The 17,556-nt window shown below is 32.4% G+C and overlaps 4 protein-coding genes across 4 annotated transcripts; 2 read left to right on the forward strand and 2 right to left on the reverse strand.

The window, feature by feature from the left end:
• Positions 1-7,469: 7,469 nt before the first annotated feature.
• LOC149055663 (histone H3-like) lies at positions 7,470-9,457 on the reverse strand. The gene is made up of 2 exons (XM_089225833.1): positions 9,450-9,457; positions 7,470-7,819 (listed from the first exon to the last, which is right to left on the reverse strand). Exons 1-2 carry the CDS (start codon positions 9,455-9,457, stop codon positions 7,522-7,524), a joined length of 306 nt encoding a protein of 101 aa, XP_089081959.1. The 3' UTR covers positions 7,470-7,521.
• A 1,249-nt stretch (positions 9,458-10,706) lies between these two features.
• On the forward strand, positions 10,707-11,359 carry LOC149055664 (histone H1-like). Its single transcript, XM_089225754.1, has one exon. The coding sequence runs from the start codon at positions 10,748-10,750 to the stop codon at positions 11,357-11,359; it is 612 nt and encodes a 203-aa protein (XP_089081880.1). The 5' UTR covers positions 10,707-10,747.
• Positions 11,360-14,938: 3,579 nt separating this feature from the next.
• On the reverse strand, positions 14,939-15,440 carry LOC149055665 (histone H2B). The gene has a single exon (XM_089225763.1). The coding sequence runs from the start codon at positions 15,374-15,376 to the stop codon at positions 14,996-14,998; it is 381 nt and encodes a 126-aa protein (XP_089081889.1). The 5' UTR covers positions 15,377-15,440; the 3' UTR covers positions 14,939-14,995.
• A 114-nt stretch (positions 15,441-15,554) lies between these two features.
• Positions 15,555-16,240, forward strand: LOC149055666 (histone H2A-like). The gene is made up of 2 exons (XM_089225766.1): positions 15,555-15,580; positions 15,731-16,240. The coding sequence occupies exon 2, from the start codon at positions 15,799-15,801 to the stop codon at positions 16,174-16,176; it is 378 nt and encodes a 125-aa protein (XP_089081892.1). The 5' UTR covers positions 15,555-15,580; positions 15,731-15,798; the 3' UTR covers positions 16,177-16,240.
• Positions 16,241-17,556: the final 1,316 nt, after the last annotated feature.

Here is a 17,556-nt window from a genome sequence, read left to right on the forward strand (position 1 = left end):
TCTCGCATTTATTTATCGTATTAATAATTTACGCAAATGTCTCAAATGTTCGTGATATACAGATATGTTTTCATCGTCGTTATCTCAACATATTTAAGGACAATATTTAGATGGTCTTTAATTTCACCAAGTTTTAGCTTAGACTTGATACTATCGTCTACTTCATCTTGTTCGTATATTCACCCGTTTCAGAGTTTTCTGCAGTGGTGAGGCTTTCAAAAATCTCATCTTCTGTTAAAATGTGATAACTATTATGTTTATTTTAATCTACGGCATATACTGCGTATTTTTCGTAATATTAGACAACTGTCCGGATTAAGCGAAGTCCGGACGAATGGGGTCCAGATTAATGAGGTTCTACTGTATTATATATTATGTAATATAATATAATATATAATATAATAAAATATAATATATAATATATATATAATATATATTATACATAATATATATAATATATATATAATATTATATAATATAATATATACATAATATAAATATTATATATTATATATTATGATGTGACCTATGACCTAACCTATGAGTCTATGTTCATAATTAATGTTTTTTGCTTCTGTTCAATAATATTATCTTACAAGATATAAATAGTCGATTAAAATATTATAACTGTATAGTTTTTTTTTATTACTTAAAAACTGTCGGTTCTGATTCATTCTATTCGACAAATAGAAATTTCGAACGAATCATGTGACAGTCTTTGATGACGACTACAATCGTTATTCATTATTATAAACTATAATTTTCGTAACTCGAATTCGAATTATGACTATTGATATGCATACATATTATAATATATATCGTATAAAATAATAACTATGCCATGTCATTTGCTACTTTTTGGTGTTTTTTGATCTGTTTTGCGATTCGTACGACGGCTACAATGGATATAGTGACGGCGCGAGGGGGGGGGGCAATCGGGGCAGTTACCCCGGGCCCCGCGATTTAAAAATTATAATCAAGGCCCCGCAGTTCTTAAATGATATTTTATACTGTTCAGAGATTAGTTAGTTTGGATAATATGTAATTATTTCCCGGGGCCCCGCAAATCCTAGCGCCGTTCCTCACAACGGATGACGATAGTAATTATAATCATGGATCTTTTACAGAGTTAAATTAGTGAGAATCTTTAACGGAGGATAAAATTAAAAAAGTAGTAGACTGATAATCTATATGCACTGCGTTTAATACTAATATAGGTAATTTATATTCTGATGTGTTGAAGTCTGTAAATTGTAATACTTTGTGTCTCTGTATAGACAGCATGTACCCGTCGTGAAAGTGCGTATCGAAAACCGACCGCTGAAATATTCAAATTTTGAACCTGAACAGCTGTTTAATGTTATCACTCGTCGACTATCATTCTTATCAGCATTAATCCAATCATAAGTGATGTTTCCAGGCCAATGCAACTCAAGAACACAGATATATATAATAAACTATATATATATATATATATATCTGTGCTCAAGAATTATCGGTATGCTGACAAATAGATCCCGTGTCATCACGATTTAAGATAGTATGGTTGCCCAACGACCCATTAGAAAAATGTTATTACACAGCAACGATTTGAATCAAAAAGTCACGCGATCTGTGACTGTTTCCGCATCTAGCGCTCATAACGGTTAAAATTATAAAAACGAATTAACATTGTTATGATAAACACTTATAAATATATAATAATAATTAATAATCATATAAATCATATAATATTATTATTATTTATTTATATTATAAATTGGTTTTTTAATTATATTATTTTAAATACATTGTAGAATAACTAGAATTTGTTATTAATGTTATTATGTTTGTCTATTAATGATGAATAATATTTATTTCCATGACATAAAAAAGTTTATTATATTATATATACATGTTTATTACTATTTATTAATTAGTTTTTATTTTAATTTATAATGTGTTACGAATTTACGATGGTCATTGGTCGATGATAATTAATAATTGTTGTCATTATCATTATTGATAGTAAAATTACTTATTATATAGTATGTCATAAATACATTAAACAGTATTGACAATTTTAAAATAGTCCACCAAAAGCGCTAGCACCGGCATCAAAATTTAAGTCGTATGCCGTCTTATCATAGCTCGTTGGGCAACCATACTATCTTAAATCGTGCGTGTCATGTGGTATCATCGAGATCCCGGTAACCATTCTGATAAGAATGTATACCAGGTCCGAGACATTCAGATCTCGAGACAATATGGTCCTGCGTTATTTAGATCCACTGACATTTATAGATCCCTGTTTGTTTGACACATCTAGATCCATTTATTAATGGCGGGATTTTTAAAATTCAAGTTAGTAGAGAATTAATAATGCCTATACAGTTTACTCTCCTTGCAACAACAATTAAATAATAACTTTTAACATAGCCAGTGTCAATAATTTAGTTTTTTCTTTCGTATACTTAGCACATAGGTACACACATCACCCTTAAATTCGCTGCCTATTTAATCAAATCTGATGGCATAGCTATAAAACAATCAATGACCATATTACTTTTTGTCACTTTTTTTTTTTGTCTTTTATTTATATTTTAAATATAAAAACATTACAATTGGAGCAGAAAAACGGAAAAAAAAATATGGAATGACAAAATGTTGGTATAATTTATGTTTTAATTTATAGGTCTATGATTGACGGCGATAAGAAACTTTAAAAATAATATATTTCTTGTTGGCTGTTGTGGCTATTAGTTGTAGCTATATGCCTAAAAAATATATTTTAAAATAACAGAAAGAGAATACAATAAGTCTATCGCTGAGTCAATATGCAATACCATCAATATTGAAAAAAAAAGAAATTTCTTGAAAAATTGGCCGTCTTTCAAAATTTGCCGCTGTAGGCACGTGCCTATAGTGCCTGCATATAAATACGCCACTGAGAAGGTACCTACTACCCTACCATAACTTATAAAACTCGAGACTCGAGTTAATGATTATTAATGTCTATATCCATAGTCAATTTATGTGTCACATAAGACATAGTAAACTATATTAAACTTTTAGACATAATCAATACCTACTTCAATATAATATGTTAAAAACTAATAAAAATGTATAATATTATCTGAATCATACTAAATCTTTTTTTTCTTATACATTTATAAAAATAGTTGATTTTGCTTTAACATTAAATAAATATTTTTTACACATTATAAAGGTATTAAGGTATAATGGTAGTACATTGGTAATTTGTATGATCCCTAACGTATTTCACTCTAAGTGACTCTAAGCATATCAAATAGGCAATAGCTGACGCTTGACACCGTCGATGAACGGCTATAGCCTATAAGTAAGGCGACAATCCTATTTAATGCATGCTTGCGGTAAACCAACAGTAGCGTAAGCAGGATTTTAGTTCGGTTAGGGTTTTATCTGAGTAAATAATTTGCATTATTTTTTACTTAACAGTTTTTATATAGGTAACTAATTATAGTTATAGTCTCAAATTTAGTCTACATGTACAGTGTTGAACCTGGTCATCAGCTATAGAGCCTCCTCGGCCCATAATAAACGTGGACACGTGGTAATAATTTGATGAACGATGATACACCATCGATTATGGCAGATCGCAGACGTTATTATAAGTTATGTTCTAAATCAGTCAAAAAAAAAAAAAACAGAAACTATGATTAATCGACGTCTTAGTCATATTCAACAATTTATTTTATATCTACTAAAAATGACCAACAATAGATCTGTGTGTATCAAAATAGTGATAAATAAGTTTAGATAAATTAATAAATACATTTTTTATAGAAAAAAGAAATTTCAGGGGCCTCAGAACCCTGGAACCAGTGGTACAAATAGGAAAAATGTTAAGGGGAGGCTCCAGTCTGTGATAATGATAGTGGAAAAATAAATCACACGCATGCGCAGTATGAGTGTTTAGACGCTCCTTTGTCTAAGAGCCAAGACCCAAGTCCAAGCACCACAAAAACAAGTCAACAACGGTCATTGTATTAGCACCATAGAATCTGTAGTATTAACTATTAGTCTAAGTGACTAAGCCATGAATAATATAATCTTATATTATCTATGGACTTAGCCCTAAGGTTGAAATATACATAATTATTCATGTATTTATTGATGGAAGGTTTACTAATTTTAACATTTGGATAATTTAAATATAGACATAGGTTATGTTAGTCAGTGATATGGACTTAGTAATTTTTTCTTGATTTTATCTCCGGACCCAAAAGCCATACTTCAACTTAAGACATATAATACTTACATAAAAAATAATTTGTAGGTATCGAATGGTATTTTATTTAATTAATGAACACTATTGTACATCAAAGCCTATAAAGCCATAGAAAATTAAAAATATCTTATGATTTAAGCCATTTAAGGAATAAAATTCAATATGTTATATTGTATTAATGATTTATATGTTATACATTATCTGGATGTAAGTAATTAAATACTTTATTTTTTTTTAATACAATTATTAATATTATTAAATAGTAAATACTACCTATAATTTTAAAATTTTCTATTTCAAATATATTATTTAATTCACTAAATTTTTATATATAACTTTTTAAGTGTTACAATAGTCCCCTGACTTAGTACTTAGTACTCTCTGAGCCATCTCAAGCCCTTCCTATAATATGTAACTATATAATTAAAACACTACACACTTTAAAATATTTCTAATCATTATAATAATAAAATATTTTACCTATGATTTGGAACCTAAAAAAATTAATAAAACATACCTACTCAAGGAATCTATTGGAATAAATTTTATCTCAATAAGTTAAGTTGTTCAAAAGTTTACGATTAAAACAGAATAACTCAACTATATAGGATGACATTATTTAAATGTACAATGTTTTAAAAGGGAGAATTAGTATTAGTGTATTATGTATTTGTATTAGTAAATAGAATATAAGCATTGTTAAAATAATTATTAAAAATATTGGCAATATCTAAAAATAAAACAATAGTATTGACTTGTCATATTTGACATATTTAATTGGTTATATTGCGAGACATGCTAAAAAATTTTCAACTTTCAAACATTGGGAAAACTGATATTTATCATTGATGATAAAGCCAAATGATGTAGACATGTACAAAATTTTGATCGCAAAAATAATTTTACTTAAATCAAGAAGCAAGGGATTTTTTATTTATCTTTAAAAATAGTTTGGCATTTAAGTTAAAAATAGTAACTTAATGATAATGACAATCGAAACTCGGGGGGGGGGGGGGAGGAAATACGAAAAGTAATATATTCGTTGAAGGGTAGTTTAAAAACTGAATAAACCGGAACAAAGTACTTTAAACTTTTCCAACCTAACAATCATACGCAAAAATCTATTTCAACTTGAAATGGTATTTCTAAACTCGAATAACATGTTTATTAACAATTGATTTTAATCATAACATCCACTCGGACGACATAATATGCCGCTTATCCCCTTTTGTCGTTCAATCGTCGGTAATAATTGCTTATTAGCACTATTAGCAGTGTTGGGAATAGATAAATAATAATTTATCTAGATAAATATTAAGATAACAGTACTACATTTTATCTAGATCATTGAACTATATATGATAGGTTACATTTTTATCTAGATAAATATCAGATAATTTTGCAAATATTCAATGATAAAGGAATCAATATTAATCATATCAAAAATTGACATGATATAAACGTAGTTTATTTTTTAAGTACAAGTCATTTTCTGATTTAATTTAATAATGATAAAAAGAGGCTATTAGCTAACATTTGAAAAAAAAAAAAAATAATAATAACAGTTTTTAAAATAATAATAAGTCAAAACATGCTTGATCTACAACATAAAATCATTTAAAAAGTTGTATAATTAAACCTATTATGCCTAGGTGTAAAACTTGTATTGTCTTGCTAAATAACCTCTCAACTGTTGCTGAGGATGGAATCGTAGTATTATATTTTAGGAATACCTCTTTAATAATAGGCATACTCGTCATACGGCGGCGGGTAATAGGGATAATAATTATTGTTATCGCATTTGCTATTATTAGTTGTTCTTACTAGTTGCTTACTACATAATATTACTATACTAATTAGGTCTTTTCATTATTTACGATGTAAAACTCGATACTATAAATGAACATTCAATATTGAAATACATGGTATACCTACATACATTTTACCAAACTTTTGTTTTCCGTTTAATAGGTCTGCCGGTATACCTACAGAAAATGACATAAATATTAATATTTTAAATTTTAAAATTTAATATATTTTTTTTAAGTCAATTAAAATAAATTATCTAGATATTTTACTCATAAATAACTAGAATTTTATCTAGATGAAGATAAAATTGAAATTTATCTAGATATTTCCCAACACTGCTTATTAGCCCACGAGAAAACGGCGTTGTGGCTGTTAACAATACATTTTTTGCCAATTACCAACCGACTGAAATTGGTGAACAATAAATTATACAATCGTTGTCCTGTGTGAGCAGATTTCGCGTGGAAAGTGTTCGGAAATTTCAATGATGGCAAAACAATATTAAGGGAGTCTTGTTAATTTTCAACAAAGGAAAACGTTAACATCCACAAGGGAAAATTTATTTCACCAGTAAAAAATTACAAAGAATATGATTAATTTGCAATAATCACATCCATATCAACAATATAGTATTTTTTTTTTTTACCGTTCAATAGAATAAAATTGTATTCGAAGAACGTTCACCGTTACCGACTTTTAAATCATTTTAAATTTAAAATCAGTAGTATTACGATCGAATGCGGACATCAGAATCGATCGAAAATACAATTCATTTTTCTTTCGATCGTATTTGTTTTTATCGAAAATTACATTTGACTGGTTTGAGAACAGACACACAGTATTGCAAGATTTTGGTGAACAAAATATAATAATGGATTGACCAACATTGAATTCAATCGAATCAGCATTGTAAACGTGCTGATTATTCTCATATTTATCAAATGATAATACTAATAGGTACTATACCTAATTTTAGATTATCAAGTTGCATATAAACTCAAACATTGGATAATTCATTATCTGTTTATATCGCTTAAAATATAAGGATTATTAAATTATAATTCTTATAATTAAACTTCCGTAATTGTAATATTGCACAACTACTCGCTGATTGACTATTCTGAATTAAAGTGACCCACTCCATCTAATTAATATCCACATACTTCGAGGAAGCCGTCACAGCTGGCCTTATAGTAATATAATATTCGTTGACGGGTAGTTTAAAAACTGAATAAACCGGGACAAAGTACTTTAAACTTTTCCAACCTAACAATAATCGTACGCAAAAATCTATTTCAACTTGAAATGGTATTTCTAAACTCGAATAACATGTTTATTAACAATTGATTTTAATCATAACATCCACTCGGACGACTCCATATCATATGGTTAATATATTTGGTGGCCCTGAAAAGGGCCTTTTTAAGGTATAGTATAGGTCACTATTGAGTATTATCAAGTTAAGCGCGCTCGCCGCGGATACGACGGGCCAACTGGATGTCCTTTGGCATGATCGTGACACGCTTGGCGTGGATGGCGCACAAATTGGTGTCTTCGAAAAGACCGACCAAGTAGGCCTCGCTAGCTTCTTGCAACGCCATAACGGCCGAGCTCTGGAAACGCAGGTCGGTCTTGAAGTCCTGGGCGATTTCACGTACCAGACGTTGGAATGGCAATTTGCGGATCAACAGTTCCGTGCTCTTCTGGTAACGACGGATTTCACGGAGAGCGACGGTTCCCGGACGATAACGATAGCAGCTGTGCGGGTATTGCCGTCGATAACAAGCTTCTTACTATCGACGAATCAAGAAAACCCATTCTAAAAATAAACTCATTAAATAGAAGTCTCGCAGTTTACTAATAATTCGTTTACGGAACGAGACAACTACTGAGACAAAGTGAAATAGTAAATCGCTACTGAATATTCAAAAAGCAGAGTAATTGATCGCCGAGCTATTCAGCACACTGGGACTTAATCAAATAATAATATAGTACAATATGAACATTATCCGAAAAAAGTTTATGTCTACTCGGAATATTTCGTAAATGCATTTTTTTTTTTTTGTAATATTGAATTCAATATCCCGCAATAATATTTTGTTATCTGGACGTCATGCAATGTTACTTTTAGAATATTAATTATTTTATGTTTTGATTTGATTGCATTTAAAATTATGGAAAGAATAATTGTACAGTTTAAACATATTATAGGTAGAATAATATCGAATAGTATTTAAAAAAAAAAACACGAAACCGTTCTGAGCTAAAGCATAGAATCGTCTCGCGCAAATGTCGGATAAAAATGAAGTAACGAAAAAAAAAAAATTTCCGGTTATTAAAGGACTACTAGAATACTAGAATTAACTGTTCTTATGATTGCACAGTATACAATAAACACGATGGGCATTAATAGAATTATTATTAGCCGTTGTGTGGGTATTACCGTCGATGGCGGGAAATTTGGTAAAAAAAAAAAACATTCTAAAAATAACTCATCAATCGAAAACCTCAAAGCATAATATCGAAAACACTGATAATAATGACGGCCAATATACTATATAGTATAAAATGTAAATGTTGAATTAGTTATTGGCGTAACGTTGTATATAAAACAACTGTTGGAATATAAAAACATTAAATATAACGAGTGGTAGTGTAGCGAAATGAAAATAACAATACGTTTTTTAATAGTTTGTAGTTCCCATCCTACCCGACGTTAAAACCAATTGTTAATACCATGTACTATCAATCTTGATGCGCGATAGTAAAATAAATAACAATAGATTATTAAAATAGCCCGTGTACTCTTCCTGGAAACAGATATCATAATATTAAAATACATCTTTTTTTTTTTTTTCAACGCGGTTTGTTTACGATTTTATATTACAAACACGCCACCCTGAGCGATTGTCACGACGGACAAGAGCTTGTTAAACTCTTCGTCGTTCCCGATGGGCAATCGCAAATGTCTGGGGATGATATTGGTACTCCTGGGATTTAATAATTTTACGGGCGTCTGATGAATGGCGCCCCTATTGAATAACCACTTTATCAAGTATTATAATATTATACAATCTGTCGAAAAATATCTACCCATTATATTATATTACGATATCCGTTTACTGAGATTAAACGAGCTATTTTAGTTGTTCATTATTATTTGTTTTATTATAGCACGGCAATTTTAATAGTATGTTATGGTATTAATAAATGCATCTATAACGTCGTGGAAGTTGTCGACTTGAAACTGTTGATAAACGTATTGTTTTTTCGTTAGTTAATATTTTAATTTGAAATTTAACATCACTCAATTAAAATAATACCACCAGTTATAGTCTCGAAGGCAATGATATTCTTTTAAGTTTTAGCCAATAATAATTCAACTAACACTGACATGTCGATATATTATAATTTTTGCCTGTTTCGGCATTTCTATGGAAGCGAATTGTCTCAATATAATGTGTTACTGTAGCCATTAACTATTAATAATAGAACATATTTTACGTTTTCTATTTTATCGGATTTCAGTATTTTCAATATGGTTTGAGGTTTTAAAATTTCCTATTGATGAGTAATTTTTAAAAAGTTTTTTCCTATGTAATTTAATCAACGGTATCACCCCTTACGATTGCTATTAATAATATCGATATTATCCATCGTATTAAATGTGTACTATTATGTCTGTAAAGAACATCGTACGAACGGTTATCTCGAACAAAATTTCAAAAAAGTATCCCGATCGATCCCGAGTAGACATACGTAATACCGAATTCAAATCAGTTTCCAATAGTCTAACCAAATTATCTGGTCCATCGGTATGTTTGACAAAATATTGGCACATTTTGGCTGAAGTAGTTGTCCGTTTGCAATCACTTTGAATAAATAACGGTTAGGTGTTAGTTTCCACACCGTAATTTTTTTTTTTTTAAAAGAAAATCATTTTTTGAATAAACATTATGGCACGCGCCTAAATAGATTATACGCACGCCGTTCAATATCATAAATTATCAGCCACTAAACGTTAAAATAAGTTATACCTATTTGGTTCGTTTCGAATTGAGTGCCGACCGAAATCCTTTCACAATGTGTTTTTATAAGTATTTATTAAAACTGATTAGGTCGAGTACGATCAATACGAGATTTATTGATAAAGTCTGCCTCGTAAAAGTTTCAGATGTGGAAACGACGGTAACGCCGCGCCGTATCGGAGTCCTAAACCCGTCATTTTCGAATAGCCACTGTTCATCGGAAAATCGATCGATTGGAAATCTGCAAACACTATGGTCTCGGTAAACTCGTGGAGAATTCGTACAAAATATTTTTGACAGTTTTCAACAAGTTCCAATCATACGGAATAGTTTCTTATACGGTCTACGGAAACCCCGTTGGAAGCGTGGAAATGACGGCCTGCGGTGGTTTCGTGTTACAGTGTGTCGATACAACAATCACCGGCGATCGTTGAGAATTTAGTTGGCTTTCAAAAAAGTTTAAAACCAGATTTTTACAACCATTTCCCGTTGAGATATTGTAATAAATGATTGTACAACCATAGCCCAGAGAACGACGCGAATCGCTATGGTTTAATAGTCGGTACGGCGCACAGTATATATGTACAAATGTTCTAGCTCATTCGGCATCACTGAAGTTATCAGTTCAATTTTTTACCAGTACAACGTAGTCCTCGACATGACAGACACCGTCACAACAACTCCGGCTCCAGTAGCCGCGTCGCCGGCCGCGAAGAAGTCTCCGGCCAAGAAGAAGTTGGCCGCTAAAGCCGCGAAGCCCGCTGCATCTCATCCGACCACATCCGTGATGGTTACATCGGCCATCAAAGAGCTCAAGGAGAAGAAAGGTTCGTCGTTGCCGGCCATCAAAAAATACTTGGCTGCCAACTACAAAGTCGATCCCGCAAAGTTGGCGCCATTCATCAGAAAGTTTTTGAAAGCCGCCGTCGCCAACGGTACCGTCGTTCAGACAAAAGGCACCGGCGCCTCGGGACACTTCAAGTTGCCCGTCGCCGAGGTAAAACCGAAAAAGGCCGCTGTAGCCAAAAAGAAGAAATCCATCGTTAAAAAAGTCAAAGCCGCCGGAACACCGAAGAAGAAGAAGCTCGCAGCCGCCAAAAAACCCGCGACCGGTGAACCAGCAGCCAAAAAAGCGAAAAAGACCGCTACAACCAAACCCAAGGCGACTACACCAAATAAGGCTGCAGCTAAAGCGAAGAAGCCGACCGCTGCCAAACCCAAACCGAAGAAAGCTCCTATCAAGAAAACCACAACTCCCAAGAAGAAGTAGATATTCACTCATATCCCCCTTTCTTTAAAACGGTCCTTTTCAGGACCACCAATTTTATTCAACATAGGCGTTTAAAGACTTTCATAAGGATATGCCGTCGAGATAAAGGTGATTCCCGAATATGGGTAGTTGACAATCTTAAATTAATTTACCACGTCTGTCCGTCGTAGGTCATTCGGACGAGCAAGCGTTTGCGGTATTTCGCGATAACGAAAACAATTCTAGAACATTACCGGAGCAAACTGCAGAACGCATCACAATATTCTATTGTATTCCCTTTATCCGGAAATACCTGTGAGAAATCTGATATTTTATCAACTGTAGGTATATGTATATCATATTATCACGGTTGTTCCGGGAACAGCCGATTTAAACGGATCTCGGTGATTTATGAAAATTAAACTAACATTTACAGTTTTGTGATTCTCAAATGCAATATTATTTATAATGATTTAACGAATTGTATTTAACAATATGTAATAATTACGTCGGCGTATTATTGCCCGTTTCGGTATTTCTATAGCAACACGATTTTAACAATTCGAGTTATTTTAACATTAAAACACACAAGTTTAAATAGGACACTCTTTATTTAGTAAAAATTTAAATGTACAATGTTTTGAAAGGGAGAATTAGTTTATGTATTTGTATTAGTAAATGGAATATAAGCATTGTTAATATAATTATTAAAAATATTGGCAATATATAATTATTCTATAAACAATAGTATTGACTTGTCATATTTGACATATTTAATTGGTTATATTGCGAGACATGCTAAAAAATCACAAAGATAATTTTACTTAAATCAAGAAGCAAGGGATTTTTTATTTATCTTTAAAAATAGTTTGGCATTTAAGTTAGAAGTAATAATAACTAAAATTATTGAAGGCAAATGTATGAAACAACACATATAATTAAAAGGTATGTTTGTAATGTTACTTTTAAATTTAAAAACTACATACACATGCACACCCAGAGAGGATATTTGCAGTCGTTTGATAAATTTATAAATTTATTTTTGGAACAGGCGTTTCTATAGTTTCTTACATAGCTTAGGTTAGATAAATTCACTATTATAAAATATCAACCCATCTAATATTCTACTAACTAGGTACATAATGTAAAGTGATAACTTAGCTAACTCACTCCTCGAGCGAATGTCTTTAAACAGTTTTTGTATTCCTATACCCACACAAGTTTAACAAACCAAGTTATTTTAACATGCAAACATTCAAATTCAAATTCGACACTCTTTATTTAGTATTCTTTGAAATATTCAATTGATGAGTTATTTTTAGAATGTTTTTTATTTTACCAAATTTCCCGCCATCGACGGTAATACCCGCACAACGGCTAATAATAATTCTATTAATGCCCATCGTGTTTATTGTATACTGTGCAATCATAGGAACAGTTAATTCTAGTATTCTAGTAGTCCTTTAATAACCGGAAATTTTTTTTTTTTCGTTACTTTATTTTTATCCGACATTTGCGCGAGACGATTCTATGCTTTAGCTCAGAATGGTTTCGTGTTTTTTTTAAAATAATATTCGATTTAATTATTCTACCTATAATATGTTTAAACTGTACAATTATTCTTTCCATAATTTTAAATGCAATCAAATCAAAACATAAAATAATTAATATTCTAAAAATAACATTGCATGACGTCCAGATAACAAAATATTATTGCGGGATATTGAATTCAATATTACCAACAAAAAAAAAATGCATTTACGAAATATTCCGAGTAGACATAAACTTTTTTCGGATAATGTTGGAATAACGTTCATATTGTACTATATTATTATTTGATTAAGTCCCAGTGTGCTGAATAGCTCGGCGATCAATTACTCTGCTTTTTGAATATTCAGTAGCGATTTACTATTTCACTTTGTCTCAGTAGTTGTCTCGTTCCGTAAACGAATTATTAGTAAACTGCGAGACTTCTATTTAATGAGTTTATTTTTAGAATGGTTTTTCAATTTTCTTGACTCGTCGATAGTAAGAAGCTTGTTATCGACGGCAATACCCGCACAGCTGATATTAATAATATTGCAGATGTTTTGTTTACAACGGCCCAGTGTAATACTCTTTTAACGTTTTCATGGAACACAGCGTACCGAACACAGTTACGTTTAATTTCGGACGGTTGTTCAGGTGTATTTTTCTATTTCATATATGTAGTTATAGGTTTTACAACCAATGAGTTTCATAATGTGTTATTTTTAGAATGATTTTTATTTTTTTACCAAATTTCCCGTCATCGACGGTAATACCCGCACAACGGCTAACAATAATTATATTAATGCCCATCGTGTTTAGTGTATACTGTGCAATCATAGGAACAATTATATCTAGTATTCTAGTAGTACTTTGACAACCGGAAAACATTTTTTTTCGTTACTTTATTTTTATCTGACTTTTGCGCTAGACGTTCCTATACTTTAGCCTGAATGGTTTCGTTTTTCTAAATAATTTTCAAATTATTTATTCTGCGGCAACGATTTTCCAAAAGCCCCTTTCAGGGCCGCTCCCAATTTATATTTCACCATCAAAATATTACTATGTTTTTCATTAGTAATACATTTTGATGAAATCGTAAATCTTGAACGTCTCGCGCTGTCGTACTTTTGGCCACCGTCACTAACCACTGTCGTACTTGCGTTACTCGGTTACACTGCAGGGTGTAACTAGAACATTATTTTCAATAAAACACGAACACGTCCGAGTATAAATGGAAACTTACGACCATAATATTAAGACTGCGTTAATCAAATCTTTATGTAATTTCAATTCATGATGACTACCTAAACTTGTCTTTGTAAAAGAAAAATCTTACCTATGACCTCAAACCTGTCTAGTAACATTTTATTTTATTTTTTAATCTCGATGAAATTGTATCGCCACTACTTAAATATGAATTGTAATAGAACTTTGCGAATATAACGTTGTTTAAAATTTTGTTGTCCAATGTTTAGTGAAGATTTTAATATGGTCGTGCTTAAAACATATTAAATTAAATGTGCTGTTGCCCATTATTTCCTTTTCCTCCAACACGCTGCATCGCTCCATTTTTCCATAGTCCAATTGACCGGCCTTCATTTCTGTTGTAAATTGCCAAAACAATAGTATTTTAAAATATAATTGTGTGTATCGTATCGTCTAACAAATTTTTAATAACTCAAGTTATTGAAACATGCAAATCACAATATTTGAATTGGACAACCCATTATTCAGAATTATTTTAGGTATTTAATTGATGAGTTATTTTTACTAAATTTCCCGTCATCGACGGTAATACCCGGACAACGGCTAATAATAACGATATTAATGCCCATCGTGTTTATTGTATACTGCGCAATCATAGGAACAGTTATTTCTGGTATTCTAGTAGTCCTTTAATAAGGGCCTCGCCCAATTTATATTTCACCATCGAAACATTACTATGCTAACTTGCAACTATTTATGTAGCCCCCCATACGGTGGATATATTCTGGATCCGCCCACTGTAAACACGTCAATATACACAATGCGACACGCCGCCGGGCTAAAAAAAAAAAAATTGAGAGAAAATTGGTGGCCCTGAAAAGGGCCGTTTTAGTTGAATGATTTTATTTCAAAACGAGAGACTTATTTGGAGCTGGTGTACTTGGTGACGGCCTTGGTTCCTTCACTGACGGCGTGCTTGGCCAATTCACCGGGCAACAAGAGTCGGACGGCAGTTTGGATTTCCCGGCTGGTGATGGTCGAACGCTTGTTGTAGTGAGCTAAACGACTGGACTCGGCGGCGATGCGCTCGAACAGATCGTTGACGAAACTGTTCATGATGCTCATGGCTTTGGACGACACACCGGTATCGGGATGTACTTGTTTCAACACTTTGTAGATGTAGATGGCGTACGATTCTTTCCTCTTTGGCTTGCGCTTCTTGTCGGACTTGGCGATGTTCTTTTGTGCCTTGCCGGACGACTTCTTCATTGCTTTACCTGCCGATTTTCCTCCTGGAGCCATTTCGAATGATAATGTAGTTATACTCGTGTGGACGACTGTACCGTTGGAAACTGAATGATAAAGTGAACGCGATGACGGTGGGTATATATTCCCAAACGCAAGCGATAAGTCGTTCGTTTATTGGTCAATATAGTACAAAGATGAACAGTATAAGAAGGATCGTCGATTAAGCCACTAGAACTAAAAACGGTAGTGTATCCACGAGTATGTTTCACGATTATGCCGAATGAAAACCACATGGTTGGGTAACGAATGCCGAACAGACGTTGTGACGTAGCATCGTCGTACCGTTTGTTCCTCTGTCCAATCACAGAGTTGTCATTCACATTTTTACTATATATACCGAAATTTCAGGGGTTTTACACATCAGTTTTGTTTAGTACCGAGTTTGAACTAACGATAAACTACCACCAACCACAATCATGAGCGGACGCGGAAAAGCAGGAAAATCCAAGGGAGGCAAATCCAAGACCAGGTCGTCCCGTGCCGGACTCCAGTTCCCGGTCGGTCGTATCCATCGTCTGTTGAGAAAAGGAAACTACGCGGAACGTGTCGGAGCCGGAGCACCGGTATACCTGGCCGCCGTCATGGAGTACTTGGCAGCTGAAGTTTTGGAGTTGGCCGGTAATGCCGCCCGTGACAACAAGAAGTCCCGTATCATCCCCAGACATTTGCAATTGGCCATCAGAAACGACGAGGAGTTGAACAAATTGTTGTCCGGAGTGACAATCGCTCAAGGCGGTGTGTTGCCCAACATCCAGGCCGTTCTCTTGCCCAAGAAGACCGAGAAGAAAGCCTAATCCTCCGGCCATACCATATCCCAAAAATTACAATATTTTATTAAAACGGCCCTTTTCAGGGCCACCAATATTTATGAATATCATCCCTTCGAATCTAGTCGGTAGCGCGCGCGCATACAGAGAATGTAAGAGAAGGACCCAGACCAAAAATAAATTATTCGAATTAAACGTATGACACAAAAATTGTTTACATTATGTGTGGTAAAATTATAATTTATGAAACCAACAAAATATTGAATTTTAAAAAAATTCCAAAAAATATACTACATGATCTAGATAAATATGTATACCATCAAAATATTGTTCTTATAATCAGATTCACAAATTGGCTATTTTGAAAAAAACAATTTATTGAATTAAAATTTTTTTTTATTGTATTTTCAGTACTAACGTATAAACAGAGGAAAAATTGGGTCACTTAATGAGCAAAAGAGAAAAATTTTAAATAAATATTAATTTGAACAAAAGTTATTCCGAAGTCAGTTCTATCTGTTACACCTTGTATATTATGTGTGTAATGCAGCCGCCCTGGTTGCTTTGAGGTGATTGTAAACATCGAACATGATATTACAATATACACTTAAAGCGAATAGATACCTCTTAAAGTTCATTTGCAGGCTGATCATCGATAAACGTTCTCACACAACGATGGTCGCACGACAAAATGGGATAAGCGAATTTTTTGTTATTATTAGCTGGTGGAGATTTGCATGTATCATAATGTGTCACTGGCACATCGGTGTGACCATTTAAGAATGAGTTATCGAATTTTTCAATTTATGATACAAAAGTATATAGTCTAAAACACGGGTCTAAGCAAAATTCCCGGGGCCCAAACGCAAATGCATAAGTTATATGAAAATCGTTTTTTCGTTGTCCTGAAAACCTTGACATAATATGTCGCTTATCCCCTTTTGTCGTTCAATCGTCGGTAATAAGTGCTTATTAGCAGTGTTGGGAATAGATAACTAATAATTTATCTAGATAAATATTAAGATAACAGTACTACATTTTATCTAGATAAAGATAAAAATGATTACATTTTTATCTAGATAAATATCAGATAATTTTGCAAATATTCAATGATAAAGGAATCAATATTAATCATATCAAAAATTGACATGATATAAACGTAGTTTATTTTTTAAGTACAAGTCATTTTCTGATTTAATTTAATAATGATAAAAAGAGGCTATTAGCTAACATTTGAAAAAAAAAAAAAATAATAATAACAGTTTTTAAAATAATAATAAGTCAAAACATGCTTGATCTACAACATAAAATCATTTAAAAAGTTGTATAATTAAACCTATTATGCCTAGGTGTAAAACTTGTATTGTCTTGCTAAATAACCTCTCAACTGTTGCTGAGGATGGAATC

Source organism: Diuraphis noxia, unplaced genomic scaffold, assembly GCF_037042655.1.
Source record: "Diuraphis noxia isolate RWA-SAM2 unplaced genomic scaffold, SU_Dnox_SAM2 contig0004, whole genome shotgun sequence".
Classification (NCBI taxonomy): Eukaryota; Metazoa; Arthropoda; class Insecta; order Hemiptera; family Aphididae; genus Diuraphis; species Diuraphis noxia.

Bases quoted from the DNA above. Each gene is read 5' to 3' on its own strand.
- LOC149055664 (XM_089225754.1), top strand. From the start codon at position 10,748: ATGACAGACACCGTCACAACAACTCCGGCTCCAGTAGCCGCGTCGCCG.
- LOC149055665 (XM_089225763.1), bottom strand. From the start codon at position 15,376: ATGGCTCCAGGAGGAAAATCGGCAGGTAAAGCAATGAAGAAGTCGTCC.
- LOC149055666 (XM_089225766.1), top strand. From the start codon at position 15,799: ATGAGCGGACGCGGAAAAGCAGGAAAATCCAAGGGAGGCAAATCCAAG.